Source organism: Pyrus communis, chromosome 11 (genome assembly GCF_963583255.1).
Source record: "Pyrus communis chromosome 11, drPyrComm1.1, whole genome shotgun sequence".
Classification (NCBI taxonomy): domain Eukaryota; kingdom Viridiplantae; phylum Streptophyta; class Magnoliopsida; order Rosales; family Rosaceae; genus Pyrus; species Pyrus communis.
Genome location: NC_084813.1, coordinates 6,526,266 through 6,544,538, shown reverse-complemented (window position 1 = coordinate 6,544,538; position 18,273 = coordinate 6,526,266). Strand labels below are relative to the sequence as shown.

Sequence of the window (18,273 nt, the reverse complement as noted above, 5' to 3'; positions counted from 1 at the left end):
TTTATGAAAACAACTTTCAAATGCAAATACATGTTGCTTTTAAAAACTATTGTATGGAAGCCATTGTGTTCAAAAATAAGCATGATATTTTATTTTCATCAAACACTTTTTACTTCTAACTTATGTATAAAGCACCTTTTTAGCTTACCAAAAAAAAAAAAACCAAACGGGGTTTTAAGCCAAGAATTAAAGTTTTGAAATCTTGGAACTTTTTGAAGTTTAGGCGGTTCACCAAAATTTTAGTGACGTTGAATTATACCCTGTACATAAATGGAATTCTTCAAACCAATAATTAATTAGGATTTATTACTTAAAGGAACCCTTAATGTTGACCTACTAATTAGAGAGAGTCAAGCATCATTAAACAGAAACAAAGAAAAAGAAAAAGTAGGAACTTTCCACTTTGTGTCTGTTCCACACGGAAGACCGACATGGACCAAGCAAACAAGCAAAGATGACCGCCTTCACAATATGCATGTTCTCATTGTTCTTTCTCAAGGCAGCCGCGTAGACTACAACAAGTCTAACTAGCTTTTTCTTTACTCGTCAGCTTTTCCTTCTCTATTTATAGGCTTCAATTCGAGTATCCTTGCCACACACTCTCATCAGTGATCATCTACAACAACAATACACAATTTTCGTAGAAGTAAAGAAATTTAGTCGATGGAGAGCAAGATGGTGATTGTCTTTGGCTTTGTAGTTGCAGTATTTTTGCAGACTGCGGCAGCGCAGACAGGACATGTGGTGGGAGACAGCATAGGTTGGACCATCCCTCAATCTGGTGCACAAGAGTATGTCACTTGGGCTGCAAGTAACAAGTTCGTAGTATAGAATGATAAAACTTCTTCTACAAGATTGTATTTTACTCAATGAAATTACAATTACACAGAAGAGAATATATATAGCCTTTGGCTCTTTACAAATCTACCCTTGACTATTTTAACTAAACTTATAACCATCCTAACTAACTATAGTTAATAACAAACTAACCACATTTAGCTTTTACTTAACTGTTTAACATCAACAGAAATGGAAGATTTGTTATCTTCCTTAATACACCCCCTCAAGCGAGAGGAGGAATCAGAGTGGATTCCAATGGGAAGCTTGGAACACAAGTATCGGAATTGAGGTTTAGACAAAGATTTGGTATGAAGATCAGCTAATTGATCGGCACTACAAACAAACTGGACTTTGAGGAGATTAGCTAGAACTAGTTCACGAATATAATGATAATCAATCTCAACATGCTTCGTGCGAGCATGAAAAACAGGATTAGAGGCTAAGGAGATGGCTGAAATATTATCACACCATAATGTAGGCAGTTTAGGAAGAGGACAGTGAAGGTCACGAAGGATTTTACAAACCCAAGTGAGTTCAGCAGCCATATGAGCTAGAGACCTATATTCAGCTTCTGTAGAAGAACGGGCGACAGTATGTTGTTTCTTGGCACTCCAGCTGATGAGGTTGGGACCAAGAAAGACACAATAGCCATTGGTGAAGCGTCGATCAAACATGCTGCTAGCCCAATCAGCATCAGAGTAGGCTGAGAGATCAACAGTACCCTTGGTAAACCATATGCCCTGAGATACAGAACCTTTTAGAAATCGAAGAACACGTTTGGCAGCTTGTAAATGTTGGTCACGAGGAGAATGCATGAACTGGCAGAGTTGATTGACAACAAAGGCAAGCTCCGGGCGAGTCCACGTGAGGTATTGAAGACCTCCAACAATTGAGCGATACTCAGTGGGATGGGGTAGAAGAGAACCAGTATGATCCAGTTTGTGGGAGCCAAGGGGTGTGCAACAAGGTTTGGCACCCTGCATATTGGTCTGGTGAAGAAGATCAAGTAAATATTTAGTTTGATGAAGAAAAATCCCCTGAGAAGAACGCTGGACTTCCAGCCCCAAGAAATAGTGTAAAGGACCAAGATCCTTCACTGGAAATCGATCACTGAGCTGGTGAATGAATTTATGACAGAGATGAGAATTAGGGCCAGTAACAAGGATATCATCAACATAAACGAGAACGATAACCAATTGAGGACCATTAAGTACAAACAGAGATGCATCAGATGAAGATTGATGGAAGCCAAAGTCCTGCAGAGCTTGAAACAGTTTTTCAAACCAAGCTCGAGGGGCTTGCTTAAGACCATACAACGATTTCTGAAGTTTGCACACATGACTGGGAAAGAGAGGATCAATAAAGCCCGGAGGTTGAAGCATGTAGACATCCTCTTTTAAATCCCCACGAAGAAAAGCATTGCTGATGTCTAACTGGTTTAGAAACCAATTATGTTGAACAACAAGACTAAGGAGTATACGAATGGTAACCGGTTTAGCAACCGGACTAAAGGTCTCTTGGAAATCAATGCCGGCTTGTTGATGAAAACCCTTGGCAACAAGTCGGGCCTTGTAACGATCCATAGTACCATCAGGTTTCTTCTTGACACGAAACACCCACTTGCAACCAACAATGTTTTGAGAAGAATGAGAAGGAACCAAGGACCAAGTTCCTGTAGACAGTAAGGCATTGTACTCATCCTGCATCGCAGCTCGCCAGTGAGCAAACTTAGATGCTTGTAAATACGTACTGGGAACAGAATCCAATGTAAGGGGCAGAGGATGCTTAGTTGCTGCATAAGCCTTAGGTTTATAGATGTCTGCTTTGGATCGGGTAACCATAGGATGAGTGTTAATCATATAGGTAGAAGCAGAGTGAGAAGCATCCGGAGGTGGAGAAGCAACCAAAGTTGGAGAAATAGCTGGAGTGGGAGAAGCACCGGGAGGGGTAGAAACATCAGGAGTTGGGGAAAAATCAGGAGGAGGAGAAGAAGCAGGATGAGTATACTTGCTAAAATAGAGATCCATTGAAGGAGAAGTAACTGGAGTAACATTGCCAGAGCGAGGAGGAGAAAGGGGCAGAGACTGAAAATGATAGTAGTCTTCATTAAAGATCACATAGCGAGAGATATAGACTCGGTTACCAATCGGATCAAAACACCGATAACCTTTGTGTTGAAGGCTATAACCCAAGAACACACAACACTTGCTTTTAGAATCCAATTTACTGTGAGTATAAGGTTTAAGCCATGGAAAACATTGGCAACCAAAAACTTTGAGTTTGGAATAATCCGGGTGTTGATGAAACAAAATCTCCCAGAGAGATTGTGAGAGACCAGAAATTGGAAGACGATTAATGAGATAAAGGGCAGTAGAGAAAGCCTCGACCCAAATCACATGAGGGACATGAGAAGCAACAAGTAGGGTCCGAGCGGTCTCAACAAGATGACGATGTTTTCTCTCAGCACAACCATTTTGTTTAGGCGTGTGTGGACAGCTGAATTGATGAAAAATACCATATGTACTAAGAAAATAGGCAAACGAATGACCAGTAAATTCACCCCCTGAATCTGAACGCAACACTTTGATTTTATTACCAAGCAAATTTTCTACATAGTTCTTGAACACAACAAATGTAGAAAGTACATCCGACTTTGCTTTCAAAGGAAAAAACCAACTGTATTTACTAAAATCATCAACAAGAAGTAAGTAATAGCGGAAACCACTGCTAGATGTAACAAAGGCAGGTCCCCACAAATCACAGTGTACAAGTTGAAGACTGTGAGTAGTTGCTAAAGAAGACAAACCAAAAGGAAGCTTGTGGTTCTTTGCCAATGCACAATCTGAACAGAAAAAATCAACTGTAGACTTGCCTTGCATTGCAAGATTATTTGTAGATATTACCCGACGGAAAATAGCAGAAGATGGATGACCCAAGCGCCTATGCCAGATCTTTATTGGAGCTTTAATACTGACAAAGGCTGAGGCAGCAAGTGAAGAAGAAGCATTACCAGAGACGAAACTAGGAGATGTGGTAGACTGCAAAGGATAGAAGCCATCTTTAACTGAACCTCACAAAAGCGTCTTCCCCGTGGAACGATCCTTAACAACGGATCCATCAGAATCAAGAGTTAATGAACAATAATTGTCCCGGAGAAATTGAAAGGCAGACAACAAATTGTGTTGTATGTGAGGAACATGCAGAACATTTGACAATTTAAACGAAGAAGTAGGAGTTCGTAATGTAGATGAACCAACATGAGAAATGGACAGACTCTTACCATCACCTATATAAACCTTGTCTTCACCAGTGTAGGGAGTAGGAGAGTTGATGTGGGATATGTCATTAGTAATGTGCGAAGTAGCTCCTGAGTCAATTAACCAAGTAGGAGAGGACTTGGCATTAGAACGAGCACACATTGCTTGGAGCTTAACAAAAGGGATGCAACCACAGATTTCAGGATTTATACGGTCAAAGCAGTCAAGCGCTTCATAACTTGAGTTACCACAAATCTGGCAAAAAGCCCGAAGACTAGAAGAAGAGCCACGAGATTGAGCAGATGAATGAGAACGATGGAAGCTATTAGTGAAAGAATTACCACGATAAGAACCTCGATTGCCACGATAAGTGCCACGATTGATCTACCCACGGTTCGAATTATAACGAAAAGAATGCTGAAGTGGTGGATTCTGAGCAACATACACCTGAGGTGGGTTGGGAAGAAGTGGGGGTTGAGCTTGAATGGATAAGGCATGAAATGGTTCAGACATACTGGAAGGGACACATTTTTTGCGACGATTCAGAGAGAGCTCTTTGGTAAGGAGCAAGCCATGCAATTCATCCAAAGATGTAGAAGTTAACTGAAGCATGATGGAGTCGGTGAATGATTCAAACTCATCAGGAAGACCAGCCAAAGTAGCAGCGATGAGATCGCGATCGGAAATTGAGGATCTAGCAGCAGTGAGAGAGTCGGAGATCTCTTTGAGCTCTTGCAAATAATCAGACATGGATTGAGAACCTTTCTGAACACTTTGAAGGCGAGAATGAAGCTGATGAACATGTGCATCAGAGACACCCCCCAAATCTTTGTTCGAGCTTAAGCCATAGATCACGAGAAGACGAAATGCCAACTGTGAAATGAATTACCTCTTCATACAACGTGGAATTAAACTAGATCAGAAGATTCTGATCTTTCTCATACCAAACTTCAAAATCCGGATTAAGAGTGCAATCAGGCAGAAGAGGGGCGGGACAGGGTTTTGTGCCATCGACAATACCAAGAAGACGATATCGCCGAAGAATCGGAGAAAACAGAGCACACCATGGCAGATAATTGGTCCGCTTGAGCTTGATTGGCACCATGCTGCCAATGTTTTGGATTGTGAGAGAGGAATATGAAGAGGAATTAGGGTTAGAAGAGGGAGGGATACCAAGCACTGACTCAGACGAAGTCGCCATGAGAGGGCAAGAAACAGATCAAGATCAACAGGAGTAGAACAAAGTCACCACAGAGAACAATTGAATCAAGGTACAAATCAGAAGAGCAGAAGATCAGAAGATCGGAGCGGAAGAGAAGAGGATCGAGAAGAGCCGTGAGGCGACTGGCGATGAAACCATATAGAACGATAAAACTTCTTCTACAAGATTGTATTTTACTCAATGAAATTCCAATTACACAGAAGAGAATATATATATAGCCTTTGGCTCTTTACAAATCTACCCTTGACTATTTTAAATAAACTTATAACCATCCTAACTAACTATAGTTAATAACAAACTAACCACATTTAGCTTTTACTTAACTGTTTAACATCAACAGAAATGGAAGATTTGTTATCTTCCTTAATACGTAGTTAGTGATACTCTGGGTATTTTCTCTTCTCATCTATTTTCCATCTCCGTCTTCATTAAATTAATAACTTCATGAACTCATTAGTGTAACATTCAAACTTCAAATAAACGAGCTGGACCAACCAGTTGGTACTCAATAGTGTGCAACTGTGATTGTTTCGAGGTAACTATCCATCACTTTCTCACATTTGATGATTCTTAATAATTTTCCAGTTTTCAACTTCGCCACCAACGCGCACGATGTACTAGAAGTACCCAAAGCATCTTTCGACTCATGCAGTTCCGAAAACCCAATTGGCACAGCCATCACAACTGGCCCAGCAAACATCACTCTCACCTCCGCAGGCGACCACTACTACATCTGCACTTATGGCCGCCATTGCCAGTCGGGCCAGAAACTTGCCATCACAGTCACAGCTGCCTCCCCAGGTGCCGCACCTTCTGTGCCTCCACCGCCCTCTACAACTAACACCCCTCCCACTACCCCTTCCCCCACATCAAACGGCCCTGCTGCTTGTGAACCTGTCCCGGCTCCATCGCCTTCCATGAGTGGAGTACCCACCGTGAACACCACCCCCGGGTCGCTGCCTCCGTTGGGTTCTTCTTCACATGTTGTTTTAGCTAGCTTCGTTTTATCCTCCTTGGCTCTTGTCGTGGGTTTGTTCTTTTAGGCGCAGTACGAAGAGACATCGGCATTCTTACTTACCATATTGGTCATCCAATATTTTTTTTTAGGGAGACTTTGGATACGGTCCTTAGTTATGAATATTCTTTGATTGAAACTTTGTTAGTTTTTAATTTTTGATCACGGTCCCTGAAATAAATATGATAATTTATTTCTATGTACGTTACTATATTTTTTTAATTAAAAATTAGAAATTTTAGTTGTTTATATAAATGAGATTTTAAATAAAAAACCATAATTTGTGGGATTAAAAATATTAAAATATAAATATACCATTGAGTGTGTGTATGTATATAAACATAGGTGCATTCATCAAAATTAACCAAAAAATTAATTGTATCGAAACACGGGTACATTCTTCAAAATCACCAAAAAAAAAAAAAAAAAGAAAAAGGGGATATTGTATCCATATAAGTTTAAAAATGGATTAGAAAAAACTTGAATAGATTTTATATAAAAAAATTGTACATTTTACATATAACAAATTGGTATATTTAAGAATGAGTACATTTTAAGATTAAAAAGTTTTGCATGAATGGGTACATATAATTAGCATGGGTACATTTAGCAAAATAAAAAGTACAAATAAAAAAAATATCTGGATACAAATACAAATAAACTTTAAAAAATATGGGCACAAAAAGAAATTAATATATGGGTACAAATTAAAACTGAAAAGAAAATTGGTACAAATTAAAAAAGAATTACAAATTAAAAATGGGTACAAACTCAAACTAAAAATGTATGATAAAAAATTTTAGTCATAAATATAAATATACTAATTGTAACATTTAACATTAAATGAATATATGTAGAAATAAAAAAATATTTTATTATTGAAATAATTAATGATGTTATTAATACCCAAGGACTTTGATAAAAAATTGAAAATAAATAGGGATTTAATCAATGGAATAGTAAAAAAAAGGATGAGAACCTAATTTCTCTTTTTTTTTTTAATATATTTTCTTTCTTGATAGGGCAGGGTAAATGGTTATTTATTTTAATCTCTTTTTTATTTTTGTATCGGTTTTGTATAACAGAACCGTGATGATTTTTTGGAGTGTGCCATCAATAAAGGAATTCTTGTAGTTGAAAATAATGTTATGCACTAAGTTGGAACTTTGAACGTTAAACTTGTGTGTGGTGTTTAAAATAAAATAAAAAATCATTATACAAACTACCAAAAAAAAAAAAAAAAAAAACGAGTGTGAAATGTCTTTGATACCTTGGTTTTTAAGAACAAACTCATAAAATAAGCTGATAAATCCACTCTATTGTCCTATTTTTTCACCCACATTTTAATGAAAATATTGGTGACATGTTTATCCTTATAGAAAAAGACTTTTAAACCCTACCCCTTTTCTCTCCCCCCACTGTCTCTCTGTGCATCCCCTATGGTTTTCTCTCTCTTCCATTTTATCTCTCCCTCAGCTTCAACCGCCACAACCAAAAGTTGTTGTTGGTCTAAAACTTTCTTGTAGCCTAGACCGCAATAGTTACCTATTGCTGCAGAAGGCAAGAGACTAATGACCATCCAAATTTCAAAGGAAACTCATCTGAGATTTTGCCCTTGTATCATTTCAATACCAAGATTGGGGATTTTGGGTTGAAAACAAAGGCAGAGGATTAGAGGAAGCACGGGAGACTGTGGTGGTGGAGGAAGGGCAAGGATAAGAGGAGGAGAAAGAGAGCGGCGGAAGGAGAAGAGGGATGGGATGATAAGGGGGAAGAGGGTTAGTTGTCCTTCACATGCTACTCTTTCTTCCCTACTTTGTCCTCTTGACTTGCAACCATGGCTACCAATTAACACATTTGGCTGCTACAGGAAGTTCAGGGAGGGATTGGGGGTGCAAAGAATGAAGGTGTGGTGCTGTGATAAAGGTTATTTTAGGAATAATAGTGGATGGGAAAATAAGGTTTTAGTTTATATTTTTTTTTATAGTGGGTGAAATTATAATGTGGATGAAAAAAATAAGACAATAGGGTGGGTCTATCATCCCTCTATTTAGTTTTAGTAAAACATCAAGCAAGACATGTAGACTTAATTATTAAATGAAATTACTATTTAAGAAGAAAGTTCATATACACAAGCACCAATCTTACCATGATGGTCACACCTATCATCTTAACTGCTATTGCTGTCATTATTTTCTCAACTACCACTATTCATTTTACAAAATACAAAAAACGATTGTAAAATGTCTTTGACGAAGAAATTAGGGTTTCACTATAAAACTAATTGACAATATGGAAAATAGCTCAATATCTTATCAGCCCTTGCCTTGGTCTACACCTCATCGGTGTGGGACATTTTGTCCTCACATTATTAACTCTCAACATGCCCCCTCACATGTGACCAATTTTTAAGCCTACATATGGACAACAAATTGGGTAATGTGTGAACACGTGTGGCCCTTGAGCTTTCACACAAGGGACAACCTAGCTTTGATACCATGAAAAAATCGGTGTTCTACCATAAACCAATTGGCAATATCAAGAGTAGCCCAACATCTTATAAGCCTTTGCATTGGTCTATCCCACAGATGTGGGACATTTTGTCCTCACTTCATCAACTCTCAACATTTGATATGTTGGTTTTTAAGAACAAACTCAAATGGAAAAAACTAAAGACAATATTTAGTTTTAGTAAAACATCAAGCAAGACATACTTAGTTATTAAACGTTATTGTTTAAAAAAAGAAGAAAAAAAGAAAAAGAAGAAAGTTCATATACACCACCACCATAGCCATTTAGTACTACGGTCTAGTGATATTTCTCTTCATTGATAACTGAGAGGTCTTAGGTTTGATTCTCGCCAACGGCGAATTTGAACCACATTATTGCTAGCTCATTGTAAGGCTTAACCCATTCCCCCACCCCCTTAGTGTAGATAATATTGTTGTTCAAAAGAAAAGAAGAAGAAAGTTCATATACACACCACCAACATATATTCACCATAATCGTCAACCTAACATCTTAACTGCTATTGTTGTCACTACCATTATTATCTCAACTACCACGATCCCCACCACTATCCCACCACCGCCTTCACCATATCTTTGTCACTATCATCCACACCACTTCTCAACCACCATTATTGCCACTACCAATCTTTGCCACCATCATCACCGGCGATGTGAGCATTCCTACTACCATTGCCCCTCCCATTCATGGACGGAGTTATAATTTTTTTTTTAATGGGAGAGACCTTAACATCTACTTATACTTAAGAAAAAAAATATTATCATAATAAAATATCGTCTATAATTTCATTTGCTTTTTCTTTTTCCTTAAACTCCATTAAGCCACAACTTCACAACTTGGAGAAATGCTTTTACAATGATGGGCTATTTCAGAATATAAACTGAAAGTAGTGCAATTATGGTTAGTTCAATCTCCACATGTCTTTTTATATGTGTTTCATTAAAAGGAGCATAAATAATATAATCAATATGTTATTTGTATGTCACTCAGTACTATGGTCTGGTGGTATCTTCTTTACTTGGAAATGAGAAGTATTAGGTTTGAATCTCAGGCTTTGTCGAACTTCCCTTTTCCCTTAGTGTAAAAATATCAATGTACTAAAAAAATGTTATTGGCATTGCAAATTCTATAATATCATAATTTTTTGGCTAAATAGCCAAAATGGTCCCTGATATTTGCATAATTCATCACTTTGGTCCCTGAGATTGAAAATCAATAGAAATGGTCCCTGAAATTGTCCATCATCCATCATTTTGGTCATTCCATTAAAAATTCTTTGGGCAATTTTCAAAGCTTCGTAACTCAATTGTTTCTTAACCAAATTCGACTCATAATACATCAAAATGAAGATAGGAAAGTGTAGAATAAGATTATATCTATTTAGAAGCCCAATGATTTCTGTAGATGGCTGTAAAATAGCCTCAAAGGTGACTGGTCCGCGAGAACACTGGAAAACTCGCTAGAAACTAGGTAAATTTTAAACGTTCATAACTTCTTCAATACTCAACGAAATCGAGTGATTCAAAAACGAAAATCATACTTCTCGATGAGACTAAGAGAATTAATCTTTCTTGACTGCTAATTCATCATGGTTTTACCGAAAAATGGCTAGAAAATGGCTAACCATTTTCAAGTTAGCCACTTTTGAGCCGTTTTTCGGCTAAACCATCGCGAGTTAGCCATCTATAAAGATACCATTCTCTTTTTGTCATTGAGAAGTATGATCATTGTTTTTTAATCACTCAATTTCGTTGATTATTGAAGAATGAACGTTTAAAGTTTACCCAATTTTGGCGAGTTTTCCAGTTTTCCCGCAGACCAGTCACATTTGAGGCTATTTTCCGGTCATCTTCAACAACCATTGGGCTTCCAAATAGGTATAATCTTGTTCTACACTTTTCTATCTTCATTTTGATATATTATGGGTCGAATTTGGTTAAGAAACAATTGAGTTACGAAACTTTAAAAATTACCTAAAGAGTTTTTAACGGAAGAACCAAAATAATGGATGGTGGACAATCTCATGGATCATTTCTATTGATTTTCAATCTTCAGGGACCAAAGTGATGAGTTATGCAAATTTCAGAGACCATTTTGGCTATTTAGCCTGTTTTTTTTTTTTCTTTTCTCACTAAGCTTAGCTGCCTCCAGTGAGCCTTAGCTGCCACCATTCATATCCCCACCTTGCTATTATCACCACTTATATTCCATCATTATTGTTACCACCACCACTGTTTCTACTTGCACCACCCTTGTTGCAATCATCTCCACCACCACCCCACCATCTTAAAATATATATTACAAAACATTATTATCAAACACGAATTTCATTTATTGACATTTATATATCGATAAACAAAGACGTCTAATGTCTTCCTTGTCAAAATATAATTCCCAGATTAAACTCGTAGACGAATTCTTGATGTCTTTTTACTGCTACATTTTCAGTTGGCTGGACGTGAGCTGGGCCATGTCACCTACTACTTTAACGGGCCTTGTTTGGGTTTGAATTTTTTTCGTGTAAGTTGAATGGAAAGACATGATATGAGGTGTTAAAATAATGAGTTAACACGACCAAACATCACAACCCATTTGTCAGGTCCATGTAAAGGAAAATCTGATTTGACCAAATTTATTGTTGTTAAAAATTAAAATCACCAGGCTTTTGAAGATTACAATATTGAAATAGGAATGTAAGTTTTCCTAGTTATGGAATCCCTTTCTATTGAGTGATCTCTCAAAAAACTTATTTGATGAGCATAGGTACATTTTGAAGAAATTTAATTAGTTTTATGATGAAACTTTAACTTTTTCATGATATCAGAGTATGTTGTCCTGTGTGAGAAAGCCCAGCAGCCTAGCGTGCTTCAAGTCATCCGATTTGTATTGCCCACGTGTTAGACTTGAAAATTTGCCACCTATGAGGTGTTAATCCCACATCGTAAAAAAAAAGACCTTGCATGTGCTTATAAGCAAGTTAGGCTATTCCCATACACCTATTCATTTTACCTCAACTTCTTCACATTCTACATTGTATTTCAATGATTCAAACAAATTATTTTTCAAACTGTTGTTGAAAGTTTGTTAGTTTGTCCAGTGAGCGTGGAGGGCCAAAATTGTTAGTTTAAAACTCGGTAGAAGTTGGTTAAAAGGGAAGCATTGTATCAGAAAGCTTGTTCATTTGTTGTAGATTGATCTTTCGTAATAATAATTTTTTTACATAAGAGTGAAAATTGAAGCCAAGTATTGAGAGTTACCAACCCTTGACAGATTATGCAATTCCAGAAATCATGGGTGTGGATGCACGACACCTTCTGTTTTTCCTGACAGATTATGTGTAAATCTCTTCTTAGTCTTGTAGTTGGTTTCCTCCAATTAAGGAGTATGGCTAATATCTAGTGTTTGGTGTAATCTCCTTTAATGAAAGAGTATAGCTGGTCTCAGGGGTTTAGTCTAAGGACCGTTGGATGTAACTGGTCCTTCTTTTCTTTTATATATGTGTATCCTTGTACATTCATATTATCTAGAAATACAAGAAAACTTAAGCCAAAACTGCAACACCAAGGAAATTTCCAAAATCCTGGAATTTGGAAGTTTAGGCGTGTCCCCCAAGTTTATCACGTTAGACTATACGACATGTACATCACAAGAATTCTTCAACCCGATAATAATTTGGTTTTATTACTTTAAGAACCCTTAATGTTGACCTACTAATGAGAGAAAGTCAAGCATCTTTAAACAGAAAAAAGAAAAAGAGAACAAGTCTTTTCATGAAATGTAGTATGATATGAAAAAGGTTGGAACTTTCCACTTTGGGTCTCGGTACAACATGATAGACTAGAATAGTCTAAACATGCACCAGAAAACAAAGTCAAGATGACCGACGTCCCATGCATCTTCTCATTGTTGTTCAAGGCAGCCGCGTCTAAAAGACTGTACCAAGTCTGTCTTGCGTTTTCATTACACTCTTCAGCTTTCCCTACTTCTCTATTTATAGGCGTCAATTCATGTATCCTTGCCATACACTCTTACCAGCGATTACCTAAAACAAAACAATTTGCTTTAGTAATCACAGCCTACTACACAATTTTCCTAGAGAGAAACAGAGCTAGATAGATGGAGAGCAAGATGGTGATTGTTTTCTGTGTAGTTGTGGCTGTGTTCCTGCAAAATGTTGCAGCACAGACGGGACATGTGGTGGGAGGAAGCATAGGTTGGACCATCCCTCAATCTGGTGCACAAGAGTATGTCACTTGGGCTGCAAGTAACAAGTTCGTTGTTAGTGATACTCTCAGTAAGATTCACTTCTCTTCCGATTTACATCGTCTTCTTATTAAGTTAGTAACTTCGTGAACTCAATAGTGTAACACTCTCTTCTTCAAATGAACCAGCTAGACAAACCCAGTTAGGACTCCACATTTACTGATCACATTAATAATATATATATATATATATATAGAGAGAGAGAGAGAGAGAGAGAGAGAGAGTATATTTGAAGTGAATCCACGAGTATTTCCGTAAAATAAGAGCACATGATCGACAATAATTATCAAATGAAGTTTCAATTAATTTCCGCTAGCCTTGAAATTATTCCAAGGTAAACTATCCATCACTCATGTTTCTCACATTTGATGTTTCTTAATTATTTCTCCAGCTTTCAACTTCGCCACCAACGCACACGATGTACAAGAAGTACCCAAAGCATCATTCGACTCATGCAGTTCGGAAAACCCAATTGGCACGGCTATCACAACTGGCCCAGCAAACATCACTCTCACCTCTTCAGGCGACCACTACTACATCTGCACTTATGGCCGTCATTGCCAGTCGGGCCAGAAACTAGCCATCACCGTCTCAGCTGCCTCCCCAGGTGCCGCACCTTCTGTACCACCACCACCCTCTACCACTAACACCCCTCCAACTACCCCTTCCCCTACATCAAATGACCCTGCCGCTTGCGCACCAGTCCCAGCTTCATCACCATCCATGAATGGGGGAGTACCCACCGTGAACAACACCCCGGGGTCGGCGCCTCCGCTGGGCTCTTCTTCACCTGCTGTTTTGGCTAGTTTCTCTTTGTCGGCTGCGGCTCTTATCGTGGGTTTGCTCTTTTAGTTACCATGAAGACATCCACAGTCCTAATTAATTACTATATCCGTGATCCAACCTTTTTGATATTGTCTATCTTGATGGTACAAAAGTAAATGGAATTTAATCTTAGTCTCTCTCTTTTGCTCAAAGTAATTTTGTATCTGTTTCGTATAACGAACCCGTACAGGTTGATGTTTTTTTAGTATACTATCAATAGAGGAATTCGTTTGTTCAAAATTCTGTTTTGCAATGAAGAAAGAAGGAATGTTTTTCTGCCAAATGGTCCTATAGTCAATGCTAATCTTATGGCACATGTAACTCTTCGAACTTTTTTGTGAACGTCTGTCCTCTCAATTTCGTATCCATAACATACATGCACAAAAAGAGCACATGATCGACACTGAAGGCGTCACGCTGGAGGCGGAGGTGGAAGAGTTGGGTGGGGGTTTCGTTAAGCGCCCTGGCATAGATGTGGTGTAACTGTATGGAGAGAGAGTTTGGGGTTGGGGCGATGGCGGAAGAGGAGGATTGTGGGGTTGTTTGGTTACAGATTTAAATTTGGTGAGGGTGATGAATTTGTAGGGGATACAAATATTAAATAGAAATATTAGTTAATTTTTTAATCCAGTTGGACTAAGGAGTGGAGCCCATCTTAAGCCATGTCAGCATTTAACAAAAAAATTAACAGAAAAACTAACGGAGATCTGACATTGACACAAATTCGAAAGATGAGGTATCACATTGTCAATTTTAAAAGATGAGGCATGAAAGTGTCGTGACACCAATAGTTGAGATAGTTTTTTGTACTTTACCCTTTTTATTATTACTGATAAATTGTTGAAATTCTTGTGAAAAATCTTTTCAAGTGTCTTCTAGTGAAAGAAGTTGTCCTTCACAAGTGATCATTTACCACAGTGGTGGAAAGGTGTTGAGTCCTTGCATAACGGTGTACGTTTAAACCTTGTCGGTGGCTAATCTAACGTCTAATATAACAAAACCAATTATTTGACAAAAAAAAAAAAAAAAAAACCAGAAATTGTCATTCACGTAGCACTCAAAAGTAACATTTGATTTTATTTTAATATGGTATAAGTAGTAGTTTAATTAAATTAATCAATAAATTCAGAGAATAAACTTAAAATCAATAAATTATTGACGAGTTATGTTTAATTTATTCAGTTGGAGATGGTATATGAATATGGCATGACACTATTCATTAAAAAATACTTTTTTACATGGCTATAATTCTAGACGGGGCTATATTTAGTCATTTTGATTGAAGATGAGTTAAGAGGGGACTACATTTAGTCAGCCTGATAAAAGCATAATTCTTCACCTTATTACTTGAATTCAAACCATCTATAATTTCCAAGCTATTACTCAAATGAAAGCATAATTCATCACCTTATTATTTGAATTAAACAAAATAATTCTTATATTCAAATCTGAAAAGTGTGATCCTTTTCCCATAAATGTTGACCTACCAGTCATAAAAAGTCAATCACGCTGGGATAGACTCGTTCGTTTCACGTCAAGGAGGCCGGGCCGACGCGTCAAAGACTCCATGCCAACATGTCTTTAATTTGTTGCCCTTTCTTTACTCTTGAGCTTTGGCCTTCTCTATTTGTAGGCTTCAGTTCTTGGTATATCCTACAACAATAACACAATCCGGTAGAAAGACAGAGAGATGGAGAGCAAGGTGGTGATTGTTTTTGGTGTGATTGTGGCACTGTTTTTGCACAGTGTGGCAGGGCAGAAAGTACATGTGGTCGGAGGTAGCATAGGAAGTGAATCCACTGTGAACATCACCCCGGGGTCTCAGCCTCCCCTGGATTCTTCTTCACCTGCTGTTTTGGCTAGTTTCACTTTGTCTGTCGCGGCTCTTGTCGTGGGTATGTTCTTTTAGTTACCGTGAAGACATCGACAGACTTAATTAATTACTATATTGATGATCCAATCATTTTTTAGTCTTTCTTGATGGTCCCAGGTAAATTGTGGGGTTGTGCTATCCCCATACCCTATTTTATTTCTTACACACCCCTTGATAATTTATTTCTCTTGATCTTCTTCAATTCTTTCAAAAATTAAAAAGATATGTGAGAAGTAAAATGGGGTGTGTGGTTATCACACCCCAAATCCACACACCCCAAATTGTATTTGATTAGTCTCTTTTCGGTTGTGTATAAGAATCCCCGTGATGATTCTTTTAGTGTACCATCAATAAAGAAATTCTTCTGTTCAAAATTCTGTTATGCAATAAAGAAAGAAGCAATGTTTCTTTGCCAAATGGTCCCATAGTCAATGCTAATCTTATGACACGTGTAATATGGCTTGGAATTCTGTGGAGATTTCTAAAATGGACCATGAATAATTTTTTTCATTTTAGTTAGAATACAATGATGCCTAAAACTCAAAAGGTTATAAAGGAGTGACAAACCCTACTAAAATGTAACACCTTGAATACAGAAGTTACAAGTTGGCCTTAGATGGATGTTTTGGATCGTTAAGTATGGATTCTTTGAAAAAGAACAAAGAGTCACAAAATTGTTAAGCTTAATTGACCATGCTATTAGTGGCACATGTTCACTACATCAACATAAGACTACTCATGTGGAATGACATTCAACTCCACCTCTTATGCTTAGCTTAAGTAGCTATGATATATTGCTAGGTGTCACTCACTGTTTGTGGAAGTCTTAAAAATAAGCAATCATTAATCTTCACTAAAAGGAGAATTGAAAATAAGTTAAAATTTACAATCGATTAATAAGAATTCTAATCGCCTACTGCCTCGCTAATTAGAACCCAATGGAACGTACACCACTTAAGGTAAAGATTGAAGAATAATATGAAGTTGAGTAAGAAGTACCCAAAGCATCATTCGACTCATGCAGTTCGGAAAACCCAATTGGCACGGCTATCACAACTGGCCCAGCAAACATCACTCTCACCTCTTCAGGCGACCACTACTACATCTGCACTTATGGCCGTCATTGCCAGTCGGGCCAGAAACTAGCCATCACCGTCTCAGCTGCCTCCCCAGGTGCCGCACCTTCTGTACCACCACCACCCTCTACCACTAACACCCCTCCAACTACCCCTTCCCCTACATCAAATGACCCTGCCGCTTGCGCACCAGTCCCAGCTTCATCACCATCCATGAATGGGGGAGTACCCACCGTGAACAACACCCCGGGGTCGCCGCCACCGCTGGGCTCTTCTTCACCTGCTGTTTTGGCTAGTTTCTCTTTGTCGGCTGCGGCTCTTATCGTGGGTTTGCTCTTTTAGTTACCATGAAGACATCCACAGTCCTAATTAATTACTATATCGGTGATCCAACCTTTTTGATATTGTCTATCTTGATGGTACAAAAGTAAATGGAATTTGATTTTAGTCTCTCTCTTTTGCTCTAAGTAATTTTGTATCTGTTTCGTATAAGGAACCCGTACAGGGTGATGTTTTTTTAGTATACTATCAATAGAGGAATTCGTTTGTTCAAAATTCTGTTTTGCAATGAAGAAAGAAGGAATGTTTTTCGGCCAAATGGTCCTATAGTCAATGCTAATCTTATGGCACATGTAACTCTTCGAACTTTTTTGTGAACGTCTGTCCTCTCAATTTCGTATCCATAACATAAATGCACAAAAAGAGCACATGATCGACACTGAAGGCGTCACGCTGGAGGCGGAGGTGGAAGAGTTGGGTGGGGGTTTCGTTAAGCGCCCTGGCGTCGATGTGGTGTAACTGTATGGAGAGAGAGTTTGGGGTTGTGGTGATGGCGGAAGAGGAGGATTGTGGGGTTGTTTGGTTACAAATTTAAATTTGGTGAGGGTGATGAATTTGTAGGGGATAAAAATATTAAATAGAAATATTAGTTAATTTTTTAATCCAGTTGGACTAAGGAGTGGAGCCCATCTTAAGCCATGTCAGCATTTAACAAAACAATTAACAGAAAAACTAACGGAGGTCTGACATTGACACAAATTCGAAAGATGAGGTATCACATTGTCAATTTTAAAAGATGAGGCATGAAAGTGTTGTGACACCAATAGTTGAGATAGTTTTTTGTACTTTACCCTTTTTATTATTACTGATAAATTGTTGAAATTCTTGTGAAAAATCTTTTCAAGTGTCTTCTAGTGAAAGAAGTTGTCCTTCACAAGTGATCATTTACCACAGTGGTGGAAAGGTGTTGAGTCATTGCATAACGGTGTAGGTTTAAACATTGTCGGTGGCTAATCTAACGTCTAATATAACAAAACCAATTATTTGACAAAAAAAAAAAAAACCAGAAGTTGTCATTCATGTAGCACTCAAAA

The 18,273-nt window shown here is 37.9% G+C and overlaps 3 protein-coding genes across 3 annotated transcripts; all 3 read left to right on the top strand.

Moving 5' to 3' along the window:
* Positions 1-612: 612 nt before the first annotated feature.
* Positions 613-6,617, top strand: LOC137709529 (cucumber peeling cupredoxin-like). Its single transcript, XM_068448614.1, has 3 exons — positions 613-825; positions 1,551-1,566; positions 5,905-6,617. The coding sequence occupies exons 1-3, from the start codon at positions 664-666 to the stop codon at positions 6,360-6,362; spliced, it is 636 nt and encodes a 211-aa protein (XP_068304715.1). The 5' UTR covers positions 613-663; the 3' UTR covers positions 6,363-6,617.
* Positions 6,618-12,840: 6,223 nt separating this feature from the next.
* LOC137709412 (umecyanin-like) lies at positions 12,841-14,314 on the top strand. The gene is made up of 2 exons (XM_068448504.1): positions 12,841-13,157; positions 13,518-14,314. Exons 1-2 carry the CDS (start codon positions 12,980-12,982, stop codon positions 13,976-13,978), a joined length of 639 nt encoding a protein of 212 aa, XP_068304605.1. The 5' UTR covers positions 12,841-12,979; the 3' UTR covers positions 13,979-14,314.
* Positions 14,315-15,641: 1,327 nt separating this feature from the next.
* LOC137708946 (uclacyanin-3-like) lies at positions 15,642-17,242 on the top strand. Its single transcript, XM_068448103.1, has 3 exons — positions 15,642-15,846; positions 15,923-15,941; positions 16,849-17,242. The coding sequence occupies exons 1-3, from the start codon at positions 15,642-15,644 to the stop codon at positions 17,240-17,242; spliced, it is 618 nt and encodes a 205-aa protein (XP_068304204.1).
* Positions 17,243-18,273: the final 1,031 nt, after the last annotated feature.

What these genes read in the sequence shown, in the direction of transcription:
- LOC137709529 (XM_068448614.1), top strand. Translation starts at nt 664, where the DNA reads ATGGAGAGCAAGATGGTGATTGTCTTTGGCTTTGTAGTTGCAGTATTT.
- LOC137709412 (XM_068448504.1), top strand. Translation starts at nt 12,980, where the DNA reads ATGGAGAGCAAGATGGTGATTGTTTTCTGTGTAGTTGTGGCTGTGTTC. An exon ending in CGTTGTTAGTGATACTCTCA is followed by an intron (nt 13,158 to 13,517) that starts GTAAGATTCACT and finishes TTATTTCTCCAG; the next exon opens with CTTTCAACTTCGCCACCAAC.
- LOC137708946 (XM_068448103.1), top strand. Translation starts at nt 15,642, where the DNA reads ATGGAGAGCAAGGTGGTGATTGTTTTTGGTGTGATTGTGGCACTGTTT.